At 38.9% G+C, this 24,874-nt stretch overlaps 1 protein-coding gene across 3 annotated transcripts in view; it reads right to left on the bottom strand.

Annotated features, from left to right (window-relative positions):
• LOC140253492 (leucine zipper protein 2-like) overlaps positions 1–24,874 on the bottom strand; it is a 151,924-nt gene that overhangs the window by 112,058 nt on the left and 14,992 nt on the right. For 2 of the 3 annotated variants that reach the window (XM_072339119.1, XM_072339117.1), the window contains exon 2: positions 3,282–3,637. In XM_072339119.1, the coding sequence (XP_072195220.1) occupies positions 3,282–3,343 (62 nt within the window). In that variant the 5' untranslated portion in view covers positions 3,344–3,637. Of the gene's footprint in view, positions 1–3,281; positions 3,638–4,079; positions 4,253–24,874 lie in introns of those variants that run through there. The other variant, XM_072339120.1, reaches the window with a different exon arrangement.

The following is a 24,874-nucleotide window of genomic DNA, read 5'->3' as shown; positions in this document are numbered from 1 at the left end:
CAAATAATATTTTTCCTAGTCGGAAGGCTTAAGCATCTTCATCCATAAAAGCACACAGAAAATAAGGTCCTTTGCCAATTATAGACTATGTGCACTTATTGAATGCTCAGTACGGCGCGACTCATTTCTGTAGGCGTCTTCAGCACAGTCTGAAAAAAGTAACATGTACACAACCATTGTATTACATCTACCCAAGCCAAATAGTCCAACGAAATCTGAAGTTGAACAGGGAAACAAACTTTAGAAAAGTAATTTCAGCTCCAAAAACGTATTCTCTTTAACTTCCTGTAAGACTCCAAGCAATAAATTTTACTATTTCCATCCAAACAAATCATTAACTGGGCAGGCAAGTATACCTCAATCTTATTACCACTTTGACAGTGCAAAGAAACTTAAAATATGATTAAGAGTAATAACTGACTCTGAAAGCCACATCAAAGGTGTTCAAGAAACATTCAGATCTTGTCTTAAGGGACACGGTTTAATGGGGAAATATTGGTGGTAGGCAGACGGTTGGACTGGATGAACTTGGAGGTCGTTTCCAACCTTGGTGATTCTATGATTCTATGAAAACCAAGTTTACGTAATGCTGAAAAGTGTTCATTTTTAAAAACATGAAGTTTCTCTAATGTAGTAGACGTGTGGCTCATTTATATGGTTTAAGACCATGACAAGATGTTAGTACCATTCTGAAAACCAGAAATTAATACTGAACACAAGCTTAAGAACCATATGTTTCTCTTCTTAACAATACCATAAAGTAACATCAAGATGTGCGTTAATGCAGTCCTGCTCATCAATTCATTTGTTTACAATTAGCCTTGAGGACACGCTGATGTCTTCTGGAGCTATAAAACAATGACATGAGGCAAAGAGAATAATATCACTTAAGACAAGGAAGAAAAAACCTCTGCTGTTCACATCTGCATTAAGTATTGTGTTCACTGAGTTCAGCACCAACGTATTAAGCAGTGATGCTTCGTTTCTCTATAAACTTAGGGGAAGGAAATTAAAAAAATCACAGTGGAAATCTTTCTGCACCACAAGGCCTGTACTTTTCCTTAGCTAAGCAATTTCACACAGTACAATATTAAATTCTGCTTTTTTGCTAACACAACTGCTCCTAAAATCTTGCTATGTTTGGGTCTAGCTAATGCATTAACCATACGTTCCCAAGAAATACTGACTGCTACAAACTACAGGCAGTGTCTTCTGCTGAAGGAGAATGAAGGACAATCTCTTTCCAGGAGATGGCATATTGATAGCACTGTGTCATTTTTTAAGCTTCCATCACGTGCTGTTGAAAAATGACTCAAAAGTTCTATGCAGGCAGTTAAGAATCAAGTGACTGAAGGCAGCTGCTGACCACAATGGTGCAGTACCATCTTATAAGTCTTACCAGTCTTATAAATCACCAGCACTATAGCAGAGCATCAATGTCCTGCGCTACAGGATGGCATCACAAAAGGAAAACTTCCCAACACAAAAGACTGCTCGAGCAGAATTCAAAGCTGACAGTCTCACAGTGATCATTTCCATCCCTCAATTAGGGATGTTTTTGGGGTTTGACACTATAGGCCTTTTTCCCAGATTAGTCTCCTGAGCACTCAAGTCATTTATCTCAGTTTTCATAAAACCTGTAACGTATGAAAAATTGAAGCAACTTCCCACACTTCTTTTCACTATATTTCTGTGCAAGATGTAAACCTGTTTCTTTACTGCCCTGGTACTTCCTTCCCTCTTCAACTTTGGCATAATTTAGGAAAGAATATATTACTTTTAAATGAGTAGAACTATTAATCTAAATTCACAAGTTTCACACTTGGTTGCTAGTGTATGTTTCCTTAGACTGCTTATTAAATCAGAAAGGAAACCTATTGAATCAGTCTGTTACAATTCTCATCTGAGTTTTGTATTTCAAAGAGCACTGGAGTTGTTTATATGGACTGGCTCTATAGTCTCTAAACCACAAGCATTACAGAAAAATAAGTTACACACAACCCCATAACTTCCCAAAAGGAAAAGAGCGCAGTAGTAAAGAATTGAAGCATCATGATGCTCCTCACTTCTCCCTGCATTCAGATTTTACAGTTTCACAGTCCTGTGTTTGCATATGCACTGAGAGGTGCTCCTGCTCCACCTTACTTTGAGAACCTAGCAGGCACTTTCTTTTTTAAACTCTATGAACAATTAAGGCTTGAAACATGCAGAAACAAACAGCTACAGGAAGAAATGCCTAATCAGGCATTTTCCTGACAAACACACACATCCTCTGGTAACATGCATTATGGACTCAGATAGGGTACTTATAGCACAGCAGAGAAATGTCATGCTTTAAATTTAGGTTAATTTTCTGTCAAGCAACGGGAATTTAAGCAGCCTGACCTGCAAGCAGTATTATTAGGACACATCCACTCTGCACCCAGCATTCACTCCTCTGAACAAGACAGTGGGATAGAGTTTATCAGCTGTATCTTCCCCTTGCTAAACATGTTATGCCCACAGCGCAGACAACTTGCTATCTCTGAGCAACTGTGCAATGCATGTTATCGGAGCACTGCACTTCAGAACAGCTTTTATTTTGAGGTTCCAGTAGGTTTTGTTTGTATTTTCTCATGCTATACTTGCACAGAAATGAGTGCTGCTGGATTGCAGGAACTTTTCAACATTTCCTGTCATTGAGATAACACTGCAACACCTCACCTGTATTTCACTGGAAAGAAGAAGATAAGCCATAGGTCTCTGGATGCAAAAGGCTGAGCTGGGATAAGACTGTTGTGTTTGCTTTTCTGCACTCAATAAGGGTAAATAAAAATGTTAGCACATTCTCCATTTCAGCATTCTGGCTTCCTTATTTCCCATACTATTTGAAATGTTTATATGTGTTAACAACAGACATGGTTTAACAGGGTAATACTGGTGATACGGGGATGGTTGAACTGGATGATCTTTGAGGTTCTTTCCAGCAATGTTAAGTTTACAATTCTATTGCTGCTGTAGATATCGAGTTTATGTCCTGCTTCACCTTATGAGCTGTGAGTCAACTTATACAGGAGCAGCTCTTGAACAGCATACAAAAACCCAGAAACGACACATAAAAGATTCAATGTCCCTCAGAGAATCAAGAGGGGGAGGGGGAGACGAGAAACAGAAAATACACCCGCACTTTAAACTTCCCAGCAGCAGCTGAAACCTACCTTATTCCTCCTGCAAATCCCAACTCTAAAAGAATAAATAGCAAACAGAACAGAACTGTAAGCAAAATAGCTCTCTGTACTCACCTAGCACTGAAGATCAGCGCAGGAAAAAGAGGCAGCAAGTAATAAGCAGGGAGGAATTTCATGATGTAGCCCCTCTGTTTCGTTCTGTTCCTCCCCGATCCTCTTAGCAGCGTCTCCTGCCTCCTCTCCCGACCGACAGACGACTAACGAGAGGAGCTCGGAGTGGGATGTGAGCTCCGGGAGTGATGTCAGAGGTAGCGAGCTGCTGCTGCGAGCCCACAGCCTGCTCGAGGCGATCCGTCAGCGTGCTGCCTCCAGCCGCGTCCTGGAGGGTTTAGTAGTGGATGGGGAGGGACAAGCAGGCAGCAGCTGGCACTTGGCTTTTAGGTTGTGGCAGAGGGGCTTAGGAAATCTGCCTGGAAGAAGATGGAAAAGGAAATGAAAATAACATCAGCATTTTCTTATTTGTTTGAAGTGAATCTCTACAGGATTCATGGTTATAGAGGCAAGAACTGCTTGAAGGAGGCATCATGTAACAAATCGCCCTGACAGACTGGATCTGGAGAGGTATCACCTCTGCACACCAAGAATTCACTAATCTTTATGTCAATTAGATACGCATTCACCCCACTGCCACACCAAGTTGAAGGTTAAGAGTGGGAACAGTTTCCAAAATGCTACTTCAAAACACCGATATCTCTAAAAAACATACACCAGCAGGAGCAACTCAAAAGACTTTCAGAGCATTTGAGACTATCCTCCCCGTTTTCTTATTTCATTTATCATAGAATCATAGAATCACAAGGTTGGAAAGGACCTACAAGATCATCTAGTCCAGCCATCTTCCCTTTACCATACCTACAACAAACCACTAAACCATATCTTGTAGCTCCTCATCCAGACACCTCTTGAAAAGGAAAGGAATATAAACAGTCAAAAAAAAGGAATAACGTCTGAAAACTTCTGCATTCCAATGACAGCCTTCCTTTCAGACACACCTCGCTGCAAGTTCTAGTCGACCGTGTTAATTTGAATCCACACGTATTGTTATTTTGATGATACAATAGCAGTATGAAAGAAACAGTCATGTTACCATGGATACTTATGACAGAACAGTAAAAGGGTCATAAAAAGTGCAGTCAGCTTCTCATTTTCTCTTCCAGAAAAAAAAAAAAAAAAAAAAAAAGCCAACATTCCCAGGCTACCAGGTACCTCATTTACACATATCAACAGCTACAACTTCTTCCATCCTTCCTTTACACATACAGCATGGAAGAGGGGGAAAGAAGAAGAAAGGTGTACATCAAGAGAGTAATTGATGCTTAATTATACTGAGCAAGTTTAACAAATCATGTAGAGTTTTGCAACAGAAGGAATTATTTTTCCTGTTACTCTTTTCTATGTTTTAAGGAAGGGGATGAGTAATAGGGAGTCTTGCTTTCTGCTCCAGGTTCTCACCATGTTTGCAAGGGAAAAGAAATCCTCAAGAAAATGAGCAGCTTTAGCACAAATATTCTTCAACTGCTATCATAGAGTCGTTAAGGTTGGAAAAAAAGCTTAAGATCACCAAGCCCAAGCTTAACCCAGAATTTAAAAACCAAAATTTTTGGTAGCTTTTCTTAGCTTTAGATAATCTGTTTGCTGTTATGTGTATTTAAAGGAAGACCACATACCGATGCATAACAACTTCAAAGACATTAGATACAAATATTCTATATCAAGGCATTAGAAATGCAGAACTCAATAAATATTGTATTTTCACTCGCAGTGAAACATTCTGCCTTTTTTGCTTACATTTATCGGCAGTCTTATTAAATCATAGAATGGCCTGAGTTGAAAAGGACGATAATGATCATCTAGTTTCAACCCCCCACCGTATGCAGGGCCCCCAACATATCACTAGACCAGACTGTCCAGAACCACATCTAGCCTGGCCTTGAATGCCTCCAGGGATGGGGCATCCATGACCTCCCTGGGAAAGCTGTTCCAGTGCGTCACCACCCTCTGAGTGAAAAACTTTCTCCTAGCCTCTAACCTAAACCTCCCCTATCTCAGTTTAAAATCATTCCCCCTTGTCCTACCACTGCCTACCCTTGGGCAGGTGTTCTTTCTCCTGTTTAAACAGTCCCTTCAAGTACTGGAAGACCGCAATGAGGTCTCCTTTCTCTTCTCCAAGCTAAACAAGCCCTCAACCTTACCTCATAGCAGAGGTGCTCCAACCCTCTGATCATCTTAGTGGTCCTCCTCTGGACCTGCTCAGGTCCCTCTCCACAGGGCTGCTCTCAAGGAGATCTTCCCCCAGTTTGTATAAATACCTGGGGTTGCCCTGGCCCAATGCAGCACCCTGCACTTGGCCTTACTAAACCTCATTAGGTTAACATGGGCCCAATTCTCCAGCCCGTCCAGGTCTCTCTGGATGGCTTCCCTTCCTTCCAATGTATTGACGGCCCCACTCAGCTTGGTATCATCTGCAAACTTGCTGAGGGTGCACTTGCTCCCATCTTCTGGGTCATTGATGAAGATGTTAAAGAGCACCGGTCCCAAAACTGACCCCTGCGGGACACTGCTCATGACTGGCCTCCACCCTGACACAGAACCATTAATCACAACCCTTTCACTGCATCCAGCCAGCCAATTCCTAATCCATCGTACAGTCCATCCTTCAAATCCACACCTCTCCAATTCAGAGAGAAGGATGTGGTGAGTGACCACGTCAGAGGCTTTGTGGAAGTCCAAGTAGGTGACATCTGTCCATCATCCATGGAGAGCAGCTCAGCAATCGCATCAGCCATCTCTTTCAGAACCCTAGGATGGATATCATCCGGTCCCATGGACCGATACACATTCAATTCCATGAGGAGGGCTCAGACTTATTCCACCATTATGTGGGACAGAAACCACTTCTCACACCCTCACTTAGAGAGTCCTGCCATCACTGTTCTGCACCCATGCCCTTAAGGACAGTTTCCCAAGGGATCCCACTCAGCAGTTCCTCGAGCAGCTGGAAGGTTGCTCTCCTGAAGCACAGTATCTCTGCTTTTTGCCAGGCCCGCATTCCTCCAGATCACAAACTCCACCAAATAATTAAATATATGATTACTCCTAGCTTAGCAAAGAAAAATTAAAGTGATTATATGTGCTCTTTCATAAAGAACAGCACCTTAAATATAGATAAGAACAAAACATTGGAACTACTATTGCAAAATTCAAGAACAGTATATAGAGTGCCAAGTCACACTATTTGTCACACAAACTTTTGCAAGTTTGCCTAAATACACCGTTTATGGGAATATCATTGCCTACTTTGGGGAAGAAAATAAATCAACTGTCTCCATTTGCAAATACAGTACAAAGCTTACGCTTGACAAAGCAGAAAGACATTCACTTCTGTCTTTACTCATGTAGCAATTATTTTAGCTAGGATCCCTGTTTTATTTTTAGTCATTGGAAATAAAAATAGTATGAAAAAAGAAGGAATTAATGCATAATGATGTGATACTCAGTTATCTAGAATGCATACATGCTAGTAGAAGCTTCCATAAATGCACTTAATATAACAGACCAGTAACATTTCCTGCTGTAGAGTAACAAGGTTGTCAAGATGGAAGTCTTCACAAGACTGGACTTAGATAATTTTCAGAAGAATGAAGGCACAACACTTGGACAAATATGAGGCATTCTGTTTCAGGGAGCTTTACACCTGCAGTTAGCTTATGTTTTTGTCATAGTTATTACAGAAAGACTACAATTTGGGCAAAGTATGCCTAGAACCCAACCATCCCAATTTCATAGCCTGTGCTCTATAAGGCACACTGTGTTATGATATAAATACCATATCATTGCTGCAATACAGAGAGTGACAGCTTTTATTTCATGCACCCATGAATGCACACACAAAAGCATCTACACTTGTGTTTTTGTTGAGCTGTAGAACCATTGTGTGTAACTAGAAAAGTAGCTTCATACATTTCAAGACCAAAATGCAATATGCTAAGCAAAGACTAGGCACCAAGTTTCTACGTAATAATTTCATCTTGGAAATCAACTCTAATAAACAGCATGTTAAATAACAGAGGACATACACAAAAGGGCATTTCTTAAGGGTAATTGTTATGAGCTTGCAAATGAACATCACTGAGCTCAACAATGCAAGATATCCAGGAGTGTAGTTCTGGAATAGCAGTGCTGGTTGAACAGAAGCAAGAAGACAAGAGACTTAACAGAATCCAGTTGATCTTTGCAGAGGACTGTTTCTAAAACGCAAGCAATGAAGACAAAGCTCTTCTTAATCTTTTTTACCTAAAACTGAATCCAGAAGCTACCTCGTTCATGGATTCTTATCTACCTGAATGCCTCATACTGAATACTACTCAGCACTCAACCTCACGTCAAATTCCATTCACATATCTCCTTCCTCAAAAAAAGTGATATCACTTCAGCTTCAAAAACAGATTCGGCATGCCTTTTCCCACTTTTTCTCCTGTTTTTTCCATTCCATTTTCTTGTTCTTCCATCCCCCAGTAGACTGTTCTTCTGCCTTTGGGAACTCTGCTTGATTTAATTAAAATCTTAGCACATCTGTTAAGCTACCACAAGGCAAAATATTCTTATCAAAATAGGAAGGCAAAGCCTAAGTCTCAGGGTGAAGTATTGCCATGTACTTTGGCCCTTATTTAATCACCACACGTACAAACCCAGTCAGCATAAACACATCAACTGCACGCATTAGTTGTATTAACGCTCTTGACTGAGACCTGACACATTAGCAATGATCACTTCGTGAGATAATAGGTTTGGAGTGACTGATTCACTGCTCAAGCTTCAAGAAGAGCTTTTATAAACACCATGGGAATTCATTTGCTCTGAGTGGTGAAGCCCCCGTGACTTGTCTGCATAGGAAAAGACTTGTCCTAAGTGCATAAAACGTGGAAGTTTCTACCAGTTTCTTTTTTAAAGGCATGTGTTTCAGGTAAAATTATATCATTTTTTTTTAAAGATATTTCCAAGTTAACCCAAGAACAACCCAATTCAGAGGTTTATTAAAATAATACATTTACAGAAATTTAACCTCCTGGCTATTTCTGCTTTGAGCAGATTAAACTGCCAGAACAAATTATCCTGCAAACCTTTAGTAAAATACATGCAGCCCACAGAGGTCTGTTGTTGAAATGCAGAGAAACAAGCGATTTCACAAGTGTGTAATTATCAAAAAGAAAGAACAGCTTGATATCATTCTCAGAAACCTTTCTCCACTATTCAAAACAGCAATGATTACAAATACTTCCTGCACCTGGTCTGCATAGTTTTGTTACCTATTGCAGGCCTATGTTTTGTGCAATGTTAGAACTACAGTAATTCTAGGAACAACAGTAAGTCTTGATCCAGCCACTTCACAGAACAACGGGGAGTTCTAGGAGTTTCAGTATATAGAAAGCAAGAGCAATGCCAACTCAGCCAAAATATCTGAACTTACCTATCATAATCAGAACCAGCAGCGCTGAACTACTTCATTTGTGAATTTACAGTCTGTAAGCTAGATGGAAGGGAGGAGTAGAAGGAAACAGCAATAAGAAAAATTCCAATTCTCTTCTTGCTTCATGAGTTACATAAACAGAGGAAATAGATCAGCCCCTTAACATCTACAAAGAACTGCAGTGTATTACTTAACATTAAGAAAACATCAATTTTTCATTGGTTTTGTTTTTGTTTTTGTTTTTTTTTTGTTTTGTTTTTTAATTATTATTATGGAAGCGGTTGCAAAGTTAACAGCCCTCATGCATCTAAAACAACTTGTAAATGTTGACATGTATGTGGTATTAAGTACTCCAAGCACAAGGTTACAGAAAGCTCTCTCATTTCATTGCTAAATAAGCTGAACTCTAAATCACAAAAAGCTTTGGGGCTCACCAAGGTCATTGAAAAAAAAGGAGTTAGGACACCTTCAGAAAACTGTTCCAGGCAGCTGTTGTTCACTTCTGAACTTCCTTCCTTTTTAGATCTCAGAGCTGAGGTTTGCTTAATATCTAATAGACACCTCAGGGTAAATCTTCCATCTCAGACCAAAATTCAAGACTGCTGATATCAGCATATATTAGAAACTAAAGAAAGAAAGCATGCAAAGACGATAGAACAATCCCCAAACTATTACTTAAAGAACTATTTATCATTTAACTTGGAAATATTTCCTTCATTAATACAAAAAGCCAGACTGCATAAGTGACTTTTATAAAGCAAGAGCTACTAATAAACTATCTGGATGAAATAAAAATCAGGTCTCAGGACTGACTTTTTCCATTTGTGATTGACAAGTCTAAAAGATTAAGTAACAATATAGTAATAGTATTTATGTATTTTTTTCTAGATAAAGAATAACAAGTTTCAATGACATCTGAGTAGCTGTGAAGAGGCTAGGAACTATTCTCATGTCTTCCACATTAGATGTATCTTTTCTAGGTATCAGGCTCAACACACCTCTGAAGTACTCAGAAGTGTAAAGATGCTTTAAGAAGTTGCTTACATTTTAAATTGTCTCTCTGGAGTTCAAGAGAATTCTTCTAATGCTTTTATATATATTAAATATGCCTGATGCTATTGTAAAACAGAATGGTTTTTATTGTATCAGAGAAATTTTCAAGAAATCTTTTCGTAATCAGAACTTAGCATATAATTAGCAGAGCAAGAATCCAGCTAGCACTGATCCATTAAGGCATCACAGAGTTTCCACTCAGAAACTGAGCTACTGATTGAAGATCTCTTCTTCAAAATATTTGTAGTCATTTAAAACTTCCCTCATTTCTTCTCCCCTTAACTTAAAACGGTAAATACTGGCAGGTACCCATACTTACAGGTAAGTCAGATCTCCTCACCCTGGACCCCAACTCATCATCAATTATTAAACAAAACAATAACAACAACAACAAAAAAAGGATCTAATTAGATCAATTGTATAGCATGTAGTCTTTTAAAGATCCAATGAGATTTAATGTCATCCAATACAGACTTCGATCATTACAATATTTCTGTCTTTAACTTTAAAAATATCCCCTTCCTGATGATGCAAACATCGGAGTTGATGGCCATGCTACCAAAGCTTGTATAAACCAAAGTACTTAAGCATTTTTGATTACTTAACACTCATGTTAATCCCACTTGGGAACTTACAACATAATGAATGGTTTGGTATGGAGTGAATCACACAGCAGCTACTATTGACAAGACTCTCATAAGGAATTCCACATTACAATAAGCGTTCACAGTTTCATGTGACACCATGAGCAGTCTCAGACAAAAGTATGAATGGATATTTTGATAACGTGCAACATGATTGCCAGCAGCATACAAAACATATGCATAAACTACACCTTTATTCTGTCATCCTGAAACTGATATAGCCAATCACAATGGTCATAAATATGTTTTCCACTTAGTTTTATACTTGTTTTACTGTCTTGTCTTGTCAGAAGTAAGGCTCTAACTGATAAATGGATTACCTTGGTGAAAGAATGAGAATTTCCTAATATTTCAAACTGTTTTCTCCTATACCCTATTAAACATATAGCTTCTGAGAAGCTAAGGGAAGCTCAGATCTAATTCAAATTTTATTAGATATGACATGCATTACAATTATACTATCAAGATCATATCAAAATGTCATTAATACAGAATTAATGGGAACTCAGGGAAAATGACTACATTACATCAACAGTGAGACTGTCACACTAATACTATGTTATAATTGCATTGTTAAAAATTCTTGTAGATTCTGTATCATAATGGAACAATTGCACCTGCTTAAACGCAAAGTCTAAAGCTGTTTTGTCGACTACCACACCATGTATTTCCTGTATTAGTTGTACATATATAGATTTAAGGCACATACCATTAATAATCTAAAGCTTAAAGTAGTCCATACATTGCAATTAACAGCATAAAGCATCAGTCAAGCAGTCTGAACACATACAACAGGGAAATTTCTGTTCTGTTTGTCTGAAAAAGATTAAGATATTACTTTAGATCAGTAATAGAACTGATCTAAAGTTTCAAATTAAAGCCAGTGCATGTATTGATTAGATACCTACTTCACAAATATTACCAATATTAAGACGTGCTATTATGATTAAATTGGACATTTTGTTAATTACAAAGTCACCGTCTTTTAGATTCGATCAGCGTTGTTGAAATAGCTCAAGAATCTTTCACTGAATTCTTCAACACCACCAAAAAAGGAGAGGGAAAAAGAAGGTACTTTTCAAGTTATTTTGATAACCTTTTCAATTAAGTTGTTTTTTAACTGCTCAAAAACATTGGTCTTGTGTTCATTTTGTTTCTCAGCCCAGCAGGCGCTTGCCCTCGTGTCAAGCCAATTATACCCCAAAAGGTCCTTGAGATTGGCCCCAAGTAGCACAAATAGATAAAGTACCCCAAGCATACAAAAACTGAGCATATATGAATTTAGATGATACTGAGAGAAAATAATGCTCCAAAATTCTTCCCCCACCCCCACCCCCACATTTACTGCAGCACTCCTGAATTTCAATAGGAAACCATAGTAGCTCTAATTTGTTGCCTTACAACAAGGTCTTCTCCACCTTTAAATGAAACAAAGCAATAAACCAGGATTCTGGAGTAGTGGTGTAAGACTTCTGTTGACTTTTTCTTGTCATTTTTACATATTGTGAAATGCATCATTTTATCATTCCGAATCTGATCAAGTCTATTCTTGATCATATTTCACTCTGGAAGTCTACTATCAGTTAGACTTTGATTAAATTAATAAATTCAGCACAGTCCACCAGTTAGAGCCATAATCCTTAAACTGTTCATCTTTTCAGCTCACCTTGCAACTAAAAAAGTGTTGAAGGAAGAAGGTTCAACAGGTTTCCAATACTTCCCCCAATTCTTTTGAATGAATAGAATGTGAAATTATGTTCACATAAATACAAAAGCTGTTAAAAATAAATAAATTAAAAGAAGACTGAATCCCTGCAGAGTAACCCAGGACCACTACCATCTCTACACATGCTTTTTCCTTTCCTATCTCTACTCTCTAACCTCATTTTGTAGCAGAAGGAAAATAGGCCCATATTAATCTGTGAAGCTATAGCAGAGTAAAAGAATTACACAAAGGACTATATAAGGGTACATAGTTAAAAGAAAAGCTCTAAGCATTCATCTTATAGCTGGATGTTTGCTGCTTTTCTTTCAAGAAAGATGAGTTCTTGCAATGGCCCATATGTCTAGCAAGTATTCCGGAAGCTATGATTTTTTCCATCACATCCAGGCTGTGTCGCAGGGATCTCATTAAAACACAGCATTCAAGATGGCATATATATGTGAGGCTTCAAATCCCAGTATGTTCTGTTAAAAAAAAAAAAAAAAAATGAAGTCATTTATTTGAACTCTGCATAAGGTAGACTAATGTGTCCCTAAGAACACTTGCATTTCAGTAATAACCTATAGGAAAAGCAGCTTGCAGTGTAACTCACTGGGAAAACTTTGTCTTCATTCTTGCCTAAGATGAGAAAAGTAATACATCAAACAACAGTGCCTACCATGGTATAAAACACTATCATAGAATGGACTGGGTTGGAAGGGACACCAGTGATCATCAGGTTCCAAATCCCTGCCGCAAGCAGGGCCGTCAACTGAGTATGTTCAGACAGTATTTCAAAGGTGACAACATATTGGTCACTCCACTGATGGTGAGAGCTTCCTGAAGCTCTGCTTAAAGATACGTTTCAGCTTCTGCACAGGTTAAACATAAAATACCACTATGAATTCAGAACCATCTGCTCCTATATTTTCACCTGAGTTCATGTTAATACTCACTTTTCAGTATCAAGTTCACTAAAAAGATCAACACCAACAAAAACCAAGCACTTCTCCAGCAGTTCTAGCTCTATCTTTATATGGTTGTATTCTGAGATTCTCAGGGGGCAAATCCCTCTGAATTCAAGGCAGAATGCTGTTTCATCTTTTGAAACAAGTGGGTGAGAGACTATCTATCTCAGCTCTTTATCTATTTACTCGTTTGTTTTTGTAGCCAAGGTACCCAGTAGAAGCAATCTGCCCTATTGCAGATTACTTAAATGGGAAAATTAAATTACAGAAAGCAAGAAAAAACACTTACAGGTAAATTGCTTTTCTGTTGTTCTCCAAAAAAACAAATTCTTGTGGTCAATGAGCACACTGCCTACAGATCAAATCTGACGTATTTCTTCTTTCCTTTCAGGCTTGTATTTGGTCTGTGATGAAATGGAAGATTTTTCTTCCCCACTCATTTTTGTATTTAAAAGTAACAGAAAAAATGGGCTGAGGCTTTCAGAGCAGAGGGATCAACTATCATGCGAATGAGCCCTAAAATGAAACACCATGGGCCTTGTGTTCCTTTACAAACTATCAGGCTTAGATGTAAGTAGCCATTACTATTGACTTTGAGTGTGTATGACTCCCTGAAGCGTGAACCTGTTGCCAAGATAAGGCAAACTGAAGTATGCAGCAATATATTAGTATGTAACTTAGTTCAATATATTGCTAGGAAGCGTTAGAAGGGTTTATTTACCTTTTCTAAAGTGTGAAAGAATTATCAGCATGCAATTTGCGCTGCAGAGACCTTTCTGGATGGTGACTTTTACCCATAACAGAACACATTCAACAATGAATGGCTCATTCAATGTATTATTAGATCATTTTTATTGAGATTTATTATTAATCTAGGACAAACCATGACATTTTATATGACTACCCTCTACAGTATATTAAATAATGTCTTATATAAAAAAATACTTATAGTCTTGAGCTAATTCTTTTCATTAGATTAGGAGGCTGACGTGTCTAAATGTTAAGTTTTTGATCAATATTTTATAATGGAAACTTTTAAAAAGCGAACAACTTCAGAAAGCGGTACATATCTAAGAAATGCAAATTAATACCTCATGGTATTCTTTACTCATCCCCATAAGGAAGACAACAACATGTAATGTTCCATATTAAGTAGTTAAATCCTCCAACAGCTTTCCTGTCTTTTCCTTGATCTTTATACTTTCATACTAATGAACTTCAGCATTTGATGGTGCAAGACTTTCTTATTGTAGTTTATTAATTTGAGGTTGATTCTGACAGATTTTAACAGCAAGAATAGGTTTAGCACATCACAAACCCAGCATATAATTATCTTTAATTACAATCCAGCAGAGCACAGTAAGCAGCCACAGGAAGCCCATCAAAATTGGATTTGATAGCAGACTACACGATCAAGAACCACAATACACAGGAATTGAGAAAGAAAGCTTTCCATTTTGCATTTGCCACCCTCTACATAAAGTCCCTTCCTTTACCAAAAGCTTCCTAATAGAACTATACTGACCTTTACCCTCTTCAATACTTCTTTAACTTCTCCCCACTGGCATCCTTTCAACTACACAGCCTGCTGTAGGATCTTCAACACATTTATGCTCAGTATTGTTAAAACCATATTTCTGCTATTACAGATTATCCTCACATTTAACACTACGTTATTGTTTCACCCCAACCTTGTGCAAAAAGGTTTGCTATTGCTTCTGTAGACATAACTGAGCCTGACCACAGAAACACTTCAAGGCAAGTAAAGATTGGATTACTTAGGTAACCATGGTGGCTTCAATACGTCAACTGATACATTAATTCTGTCCATATTTGTACTAAGGGTAATTATATTACAGCACCTTAAAAACATAGCAACTCAACGCCAATATTAATGCTATTCTTGCTTACAGCAGAACTTAATTCTACTCCATAAAGTTTGACATCTTATACTTTTTGAAGAAGGAAAAAATAATAAATACATGCTCATTTGGAGCTCATAATGGAGCTCAAGCTGAGCTCCATTAGGTAGCACTTCAACCATCTGAGCTATTAGGCTTCTTGCAACTATGGAATCCACCAATGCTAATGAGTGATCTAGCCCTTATCAAAGAAGGTAATAATACAGAGCACACAGATAAACATGGCTTAGAGCACAAGTTTAGGTTTGATATCCTTGGATACGTTTATCTTGTATTTAAGTGCCTTCTGAAGCCACTTCTTGTTTCTTCCAAAAGCAGAGCACTGCTTTGCTGGATTTTAGGTGCTCAATCTGCATGTCAGCACAATTTTTGCTAGAAGCAAAGAGGACTGAGGAAGAGCTTCAGATGCTGCGTAACTGCATGTTCTTTTCTTAGAAAACCAGTTCTACTCTGCATCCATTGAAGTAGCAACCCTGATCCCAAACAAGGCAACAGGCAGGATTATGCCAGATAGCAGACTAATGAACAACCACAAATATCTGTCTTACAATAAGAGCATATCAATTTTTTTCAAAGGAAAAAAAAAAAGATGATAAATATTTGGAGAAGCCCAGTGAACTGCAAAAGTAAATATTCTGAAATAGTGAAATAATATATTCAAAACCCTGCCTTTTTTTTTTTTTTTTTTTTTTTTTTTTTTGCCTTAACTTAGTGAGCTCTGTATAGAAATGTGAACTGAATAAGTTGATTTAAAAGTAATACCGCTTATATTTTCCATCCAGCCTTGCAATGTGTTTTCTCAATCCAACCTGCAGGTTACTAATGACATACACAGCACGTGATGCACGTTATTTTTGCCTTCCTTCCTTAGTCATTGTCCTTTTGGGGCATTCACACTCCTCAGCCATGTACCAGCTCTGTCTTGCTGCTCATATAGCAGCAGGTGGTGAGGAACAAACACTGCTGTGTAAGTTCCTTGGCAGAGCTATAGGCCCCCAGCCCTAAAAAAGCAGACAAGTAATTCCCAGGGAGATTTTTATAAGCAAGTACACATTACTGTGATAATCTTATAACAAGTACAGAAGACATTTGTTAATTGGTAAAGACACAGAAAGCAACCATTAGTGAGGTGTGCATGAGTATACATATTCATACAAACTTAAGATATGGTCACCATAATTTTAGCTAAAGTTACTTTAAACAGGCTTATTAATGCCAGGATCTCTTAAGGTTTTATCACTTAAGGCTTTTTGCTTTGATCGCAATGGTAACAAATGACTGCTGCACTTCTTAACTACTGAAGAAAAACAGGAGGCACCCCTAGGTGCCCAGGCCTACTGATGTTAACAAACAACTTGTGCTCAGATCCCAGTCAGAAATCAGAAGGAAACAGTTATCAGTGGAAAATTCATCTTTCATCTTCGCTTTTCAAACACTTCACCCTGCTATCAAAAATGCCCTCTACTACCTGGTCATAAGGTTAAGCATAGAGAACATCAGACTGTGTACTACACCAACAACTTACTGTATACTTCATTAGGGTTTTCTCCCAGGATCAAAACGTCCTGCGAGTGCAAAACTCACACTCACTTCTCTGAAACCCAATGGGGAAAAGCAATTGTGTGCCAGTCACCTCAGTTGTCATTAACTAGTTCCATGCTGCAAAAAAATAATGCAGTGATCCAATATACACACTGTAGAGGAAATGAGTAAAATGCTGAAGATCTTTATTGATGACCTGAATGAGGGGATGACCTGGATTGCTGGCCTGAGGTGAATGGAATGAGGTTCAACAAGACCAAGTTCTGGGTCCTTCACTTTGGCTACAATAACCCCATGCAGCGCTATAGGCTTAGGGCTTAGTGGCTGGATGACTGCATAGAAGAAATGGACCTGGGGGTGTTGGTTGATGCTTGGCAGAACATGAGCCAACAGTTTGCCCAGGTGGCAAAGAAGGTCAACAGCATCCTGGCCTGCATTAGAAATAGTGACCAGCAGGAGTAGGGAGGTAATCATCCCCCTGTACTCAGCACTGGTGAGGCTGCACCTCAAGTACTGTGTTCAGTTCCTTTCCCTAAAGAAGTAGATGACTGTTTCCCCCCCCACTCACAGCACTTTGAATACTTCATTTCCTATAAATAAGTAGCAGATATTGAATGAAACTCTCTGCTGACTGAATAATTCACACATAAAAAAAAGACTGTGCCTGCCTTGAGAGAACAAACAGCAATGGCAGAAGTTTAAAACTTCCATTACATGCCATATTTTCTATTTTATTTTTAACCATTTTGATGCAAAATGAAGTGTTGCTTTTTGTTGTGACTGAATGGTATGATTTTTTTTTTCTTTTTTGACTCCTAGTGACATACAGTATCCAACTACATTCTAGAAGTGAAGTTAGAAAAAGAAGGCACACCATACTATCATGAGTCATCACTGGGATGCCTATGGAATTCATAACTCAAGATTTCAACTCCTGGATGAGGGCATATAAAGAACACTATTACAGAATGGAAATGCTCAGGCAATGTGACAGTCAGGTGCATCATCACATGGAGTGCAGATGAGTCACCAGGTGTGACAACATCAGTGGCAAACCTGGTCAGAGCAGGCATCAGGCAGCATTCAGATGACTGCAGCATCTCTCTGCAGTTGCTATCTGTGTGCAGAATCAAGTCCTTTACAGAGTTCAACCACTCACTAGAGACTCGGGGCATGAGATTCCTTGAGACTGAGTACAGCTGACAATCTCCTTGCTGTGCATCTTCAAGCAAGCCCTCCTCTATACCTCTATTTCTTTCACAGCTCATCTCTCTGCAGACCATTGAGATTGATGTATTTAAAAGGCTGTAATTTTGCCACTTCAGTCAATCTCTATTTTTATCGTACTTACACAAATTATTCTTCGAGTGTACTTCAGTACAGCTGGCTTGGAGATGCATTTCCCACCCCGGATAAGAGACCAACAGTTTTCAAGTCTTCCCTTAACTATTTCAATCCATTACAAAGAAAGACAGATATTTTTATTATTATTATTATTATTATTTTCAAATTATGAATTCTGATATTCTCATGTGCAGTTTTATCAAAGAAGCTCAGCAAAAGCAAATCAGCTCTGATTATTTTTCAGCTCATCTGTTGGTCTATGATTGACTGATATTACGTATATCTGACCGAAATTTGTTCTCATAGATGGATCTGCCTGAGGTTAGCGAGGCCCTACAGAGGGATCTGGACAGGCTGATCACTGGGCTGAATCCAATGGGATGAGGTTCAACAAGAATAAATGCCAGGTCCTGCACTTTGGCCACAACAACCTCAAAGCAGCGCTACAGGCTTGGGGCAGAGTGACTGACAGACTGCATAGAGCAAACAGACCTGGTGGTATTGGTCAGTGCTGAGCTGAACATGAGCCAGTAGCATGCCTAGGTAGCTAAGAAGGCCAGTGGCATCCTGACGTGTCAGAAATGGTATTGCTAGCAGAAACGGGGAAGTAGCTGTCTCTCTGTTCTCAGCAATGGTGAGGCCACATTTCAAGTACTGTGTCCAGTTTTGGATCCCTCACTGAAAGAAAGACATCGAGGCCCTTGAGCATGTCCAGAGAAGGGCAGCTTAGCTGGTAAGGGATCTGGAGAATTGGCCTTACGAGGAGCAGCTAAGATTGTTCATTCTGGAAAAGAGGAAGCTCAGTGGAGACCTTATCCCTCTCTGTAAATACATGAAGGGAGGTTGTAGTGAGCTGGGGGTTCGCCTCTTATCTCATGTAACTACTGATAGGGCAAGAGAGAATGGCCTCATACTGCATCAGGGGAGATTCAGCTTGGACATTAGAAAATACTACTTTTCTTGAAGTGTGGTTGGGTGCTGGAAAGGGTTCCCCGGGAGGCATTGAAGCCACTGAGGTTAGGAGAGCATAATTTAAGAGTTTCTTACTGAGCCAATAATACTTAGTGCTGCACATATGACATATGCTGTAGTACACACCAGCCTATAATAATCACAGCAATGAAAGCTCTTATGCAATGCCAGACTCCCAGCAGAGCCATAGAACCACGAAGGTTGGAAAAGATCTCTAAGATCACTGAGTCCAACCCCAGCCCATCCCCACCGTGCCCACTGACCACGTCCCTCAGTGCCACATCTCCAAGGTTCTGGAACAGCCCCAGGGACAGTGACTCCTCCATCTCCCTGGGCAGCCTGTGCCACTTCATCACTGCTCTGAGGAGATGTAGTTCCTAATAACCAACACGAACCTCTTGCAGTACAACTTAAGGCCATTACCTCTCATCCTGATAGCTACATAGAAGAACACACTGACAGCAATAACAGAAAGCTAATACAAATGGTAATTCTGCTTTGGTTCTTTCATTATGTCAGTACATGGTTATTTAGTGTCGGAGAAGCAATAAAAGCTTTTGCTTTTTTTAAAATAAGAAACCTAAAGATACTTAAAACTCACACTCAGAGCATCCCTTGACCTTCTGCTTTCAGTAGCTTTGGGGTATTTGCTGTTAATGACAGCATCAGTAACACAAAGTATTAGTGAAATAAAGATGCATCATGAAATTCTGCGTCTCTGTTCAGAACCTCAAAAGGTACTTTATTCTGCTATTAGCATTTATATTCAATTGATCTCAGTTTCTAAAGAAATTAAGATTTTTCAGCTTCTGTAACTTTAATGCAGTAGGAAAAAATGAAGTCCAAAGACAGCTGTGACAGTCCATGATGCATTTGATAAAGTGGTGGTGGTAATAATCCTAGCCTCGTCTTATTTGCAGTAATATGTATTTTAAATCAATACAGTGTTTAAGGCAATTCACGATCTGCTTACCAAATCAAGTCTGTAGTATTTACTGCAGGTTCTGAGCAGTCAGGTACCAGTATGACTATCATTGCCACACCATTCAATTGCCTTTATCTTGTATCTTTATCTTGCCTTTTTTTTTCCCACTCCTACAGCAATTAAACTTCTGTTTTAGCACATATTCCTCTTGTCTTTCAAGGAATGTAAAAATAAATTGAAAAATAAACATTGAATCTAATTAAGAAAACCTGGTTTTGCTTCACTGCTAACTGCACATGAATTGGGATGTTTGTAGACCAGTATACATAATGAAATTATCTCCACCCAATAGCCTTTGCAATCTCTGTATAGCTAGATCAGAGCCTAATTTATGCAGCTATTATTGCAGACTTGGAGCTGGTTTATGTTGTCCACAATTTCTAAACCAAGCTGCTTTTCAGCAACATCTCAACAGAACAACCAAGCACATGTCAAACTCCTTATGGGCTCCACTCTCAGCTTTTCCTATGACATGCACAAAGTGGGCAAGGTGAATTTCTTTCCCCCTTACACTAAGAGCCCAGCTGTGCATTTGATGCAACCTTAAGAATCCACAAGCCTGAATGCTGCTGTCTAAGGTGACACAGAATGTGGCTGTCTATTGCCAATGTGGATTCTGGGATTTATTAAAGAGCCATTGAGACCAGTTTCATTCCACTTTACTGTTTAACATTCACTCATGGTATCCCTATTTCTCCTTGTGCAGCATTACACTCCTAATTTCACCACTGCAGGACCAGCAAGATCAGGTAGAAAGACACACTGATTCACACCATGCTTCACAGTTAAGGGATCTCACCAGCAGAAGTCCCTGAGCATCCCCCCCTACTAACACCCACCATGTGTTTCAGATGCTTTTACTCCAGTCATTGTCTTCATCTTTCTGGGTCTCCAGACACCTAACAGCTGAGGTGCAGAAGCACAGCACACAGCCAGCCTGTGTCTGCTGTCTCATGTCACCACACATCAAAAATCCTCTGTTTTAGTTCAGGTGTTATCAGAGTTGACAACCAGCCCAAAACTAGTTGCAGCTAATTTGAGCTTGGTACGTCAAAAGCTCAATTTTGGACACTCACCCACAAAGACACAATTACCCGTAGGCTGCTAAAGCTTACAGTCTATGCTACTTTCTGCCTACTGCAAACACGTGTGTGGTAAAAGCAGCTGCAAAGTGTAGCTAATTCACATTACTGAATGTGAAGGCTGAGACAATGCTGGAACATGCAATCCACACATAATCCAGAGAGATTTCTTAAACAGGCTTTCAAAACAAATAGATTCAAATGCAGTTTCAGAGACCATCTTATTTAAGCTTTAAGACTTGTAAAGACTTCTTATACTACCTAATTGATATCAAAGGCTTCTAAGCTTTGTTATTGTTTATTGAGTAAGAGACATTTGGTCTGATACATGTGTTGAAGACTGAGTACAGACAGGGAAAACAGTCTTCCTGTTCTTAAGCTACTAAGCTTTGGGCAATAATTAGAACTCAAAGAAATATAGATGTTGGAGCCATTAATTTAATTATCGGGCGTTAACATTCATAGAAAGTTGCTGCCATTAATTTTTACTTGTATACCTGCCATATTAACAAAGGAATACTGGAATGCTTTCTTAGAATGACAGTCTTTTTTAATTACTTCGCTAGCAACCCCCAGAATTAAAACAGAAGCCTGATGATCAATCACCTCCATTGCTAGCATTCATTGAATATATTCAAACTGTTCAAAGAGAGCCAAATTGCAGAAGAGCAAGTGAAAAAGATTTATTTCTGGCCTCAGGAGAGAGGCTGCTGGTCCATAAACCCAACTAATGATCTTTTATTGGCAAGGTACTGCATCAGAGGAAATTTAAAGTAAAATGTAGTCAGGTTTCTGAATAAGACCTAATATGAATCTGTTACAATGTAAAGTGAATGAGGGCTGGCAAAGATCTGTCGTGATCATTTCGCATAGTGGTAGGATCACTGAGGAGAATCCTCAGTTCTTAAGTTCCTGCAGTCTTTGCCATGTCATTCAGTCCTTTCTCAAGAAGTCAGAATGATCTACAGTATCAGGGACCAGGGGGCTAAAAGGAAATTAATTCAACGACCCATCCAAACATTTATTTATCTATTATTTCATAAGAGCACTATTAATATATATAAGGTTTTTGAATATGTCTTTTTAAAAGCACACGTGTAAAAGAAACTCCAGAGAGATGTGCCATTCTTCATCTGTAGTGTTTCTGCTCTTCCAAATTAACACAACAGTTTCCTTCCACTCTTAGTTGTAGTGGATCAAAAGTCAAGCTACTCAATCAGAGAGGAAAGGAGTAATTCATTATCACATCGTTTCACCATGCCTTGGAGAGACTCAAAACTGAAGACAGAGTGTACAGACTTCCTGACACTTAACCTGGTCACCAAGGGCAGCCATAAGCAACACATAATCAGCGTTATTATTGTGATAATTCAACATCTAGGGAAGCTGCAAAAGGGCTCCAGCTCAGCCCTGAAGAGCTGATAGAACAGCAAAGAAAACATCCATTAAGTACTTCTCATTTTGATAACCCCCAAAAAACATTATAGTCAAGTCTTCAAATTCTGATAAACAGGCCTGGACTGTTTGCATGGGGCTTTGAGAAACCTGGTCTAGCGGGAGGTGCCCCTACCTATAGCAGGGGGTTGGAACGAGATGATCTTAAAGGTCCTTCCCAACCCAAACCATACTGTGATGGTTCTGTTTCTCTTATGATTCTTTCAATGCAGGTAAGCACACCGTACCTGCTGTTCTGTATTTTCCACAGTCTAGAAAGAGGCGGATATACCTAACAGGAAAAAAAAATGAATGGGGAAAAAAAAGCCTTTAAAATATTGGGATATGTGTCTCGAAGCAGGGAAATCAATTAGATAAATAAAAAGTACAGACTGTACAAGCAGTTTGAACACTGGTAAGGTATGAATCATTTAACTTCTCAGACCACAAAGACACAGCACTAACCACTCAGTGAAGCCTGAAAAATACCTATGGAAGTGGGCTTTGATTATTGAAAGCTTATTAAAGCATATTTGGAAACAGTGATCTTAATGGAGAACTTTAGGTTAATTGGGACCTCCTCCCAGCTCACTCCCATTTCCTCATAGTTCTTGAGGACTGTTGAAGTCTTTCCACAATATACATCCTGTACCTCAGTGCAACTGATTGAAGAAAAGCTTAAATGAGAACAGTTCTTCTAACCATGTTTGGCACAGCTCTGTTTTTGCAGCATTAACGGTAGAGAGGTAGTAGGTAACATCTCAAAAATATCTTGTTTATCTTCCAGCCCCAAATAGAGATAAAACCAATGAGATAAGTCATTAAAAGGATATTAACTTCCTCAGTCTGATGAAGAGCAAGGCAATGAATATTTTGTTCTCACTCCAATTCATGATTGCAAAAGCCTTTCTAGGATTTGATTCATATACATCAAATTCCATGCCATGTTTAACTGATCTTATGTATAAGCCATGCAAAATAGAAGTGGAACCAAGTTTCCCGTAAGTATAAAATCCTGAACAGTCTACCATCCTTCCACTAGTTATTTGAACATGATTAGCATCCTTCTCATCCTATTTTTGTTTTTAAAATATCACAATCTGTCTATGTACTGACAGGACAGCTTGTTCATTTAGATAATTAGGACAGCCTCAAAGGTAAGAAGTCTAATGAATAACTCACAATCAGCATTCATTAATCAAATGGTGCCTCCTAAGCACATTGGTATTGGTAATCACGTGGGATAAGTCCGCCAAGAAAAGCTTGCAAGTAAAAGATGGTGGAAAGCAACATATAGCAACAACTAGGTATCATTATTTTGTTATGAGGGGTGCACACCACATTATTTTTCTCTTGTACAATTCTAACATTGCTTCCTTTAAAATAACAGTGGAAGAGATCTAAGCATACTACATACAACTAGGAAGCCTCCCAGCCAGCTGTGTATTCACATAGTTTCAGTATAAGAAGCATGATTAGTACAAATTATAGTTGAAGAAAGCTCCCTGCTTCAACTGATGTTCTCAGTTGCTTAAGGTAGTGGAAAACCTATTAAAAATAGATTATATGCCTAATTCCAACGAAGATGCATCTCTCTAACAGATGGAGGGCAGATCTCATTGAAAACGAATGTCCAACAGTAAAATTTTGGTGAAAATGAGGCCACCCAAAACCAGCATTATAGCTGAGGACTTCAAGTATTCTGACACATTCAGCACTCATCAGAATTGTTTGTTATATCCATATTTAGACTCATTATACACATACTGGTGATGCTTTTTATGCTGCAGTTGTGTCAAGAAGATGAGCACACACTAATCTCAGTTCAGCTCCCAGGAGGCATGCTTCCTTTACATCCTTATACAGAGCTGAAAACCACTGTCAGAAGGACAATGCATTGCCCAAATTTTGCTCCATAATATTCTTCCTCAATTCTGCTCACAGCAAACTCACATCAACCAAGTAATACCCTTGGAAAACTCTGCTTCTGCACAAGTTCTCTCCTGTCCTCACTCAATGCTGTTGGCACACAGTGTGCCACCCAGGGAGCTAAGGCCAGCAACGCTGAAGAAAAGGGGAACAGAAGGGAAGGACCCATATATTATATTAATAAATTAACCCTGTTCATTAATCAATCCTTGTTCATTAAGCAGATTTGAAAGGAGCTGTCACACACAGAAAATTCCAGCACCGTGCAGTACTTAGTAGAACCCTGCCAAATTGTTAATCAGTATCTCAATTTTCTGGCACCATTAAACAGAAAGTAGCTATCACTGGCTTTAAAAGACTTATTGGATATGATGTCCCAAGCTGGGATTCCTCCTGAATATTCCCTCTCAGCTCTTCTGCTTACTGTCATTAAAATGACAATTCCAGAGATAAATGGACTTGCTTTGAAGTCCCTTACTGCATAAATAGTATCATTACTGTGGAATTCAAATATAGGATTAACCTTAAAGAAGGTTTCTGTCATTATACAGTAATATGTTTAACACCTCTGTAAAGCCTTCACCAAAAATAAAAAAAAAAAAA

This window comes from Excalfactoria chinensis, chromosome 5 (genome assembly GCF_039878825.1).
Source record: "Excalfactoria chinensis isolate bCotChi1 chromosome 5, bCotChi1.hap2, whole genome shotgun sequence".
NCBI lineage: Eukaryota > Metazoa > Chordata > Aves > Galliformes > Phasianidae > Excalfactoria > Excalfactoria chinensis.
The sequence above is the reverse complement of the archived record's forward strand: the minus strand, read 5'-3'. Positions and strand labels throughout refer to the sequence as shown.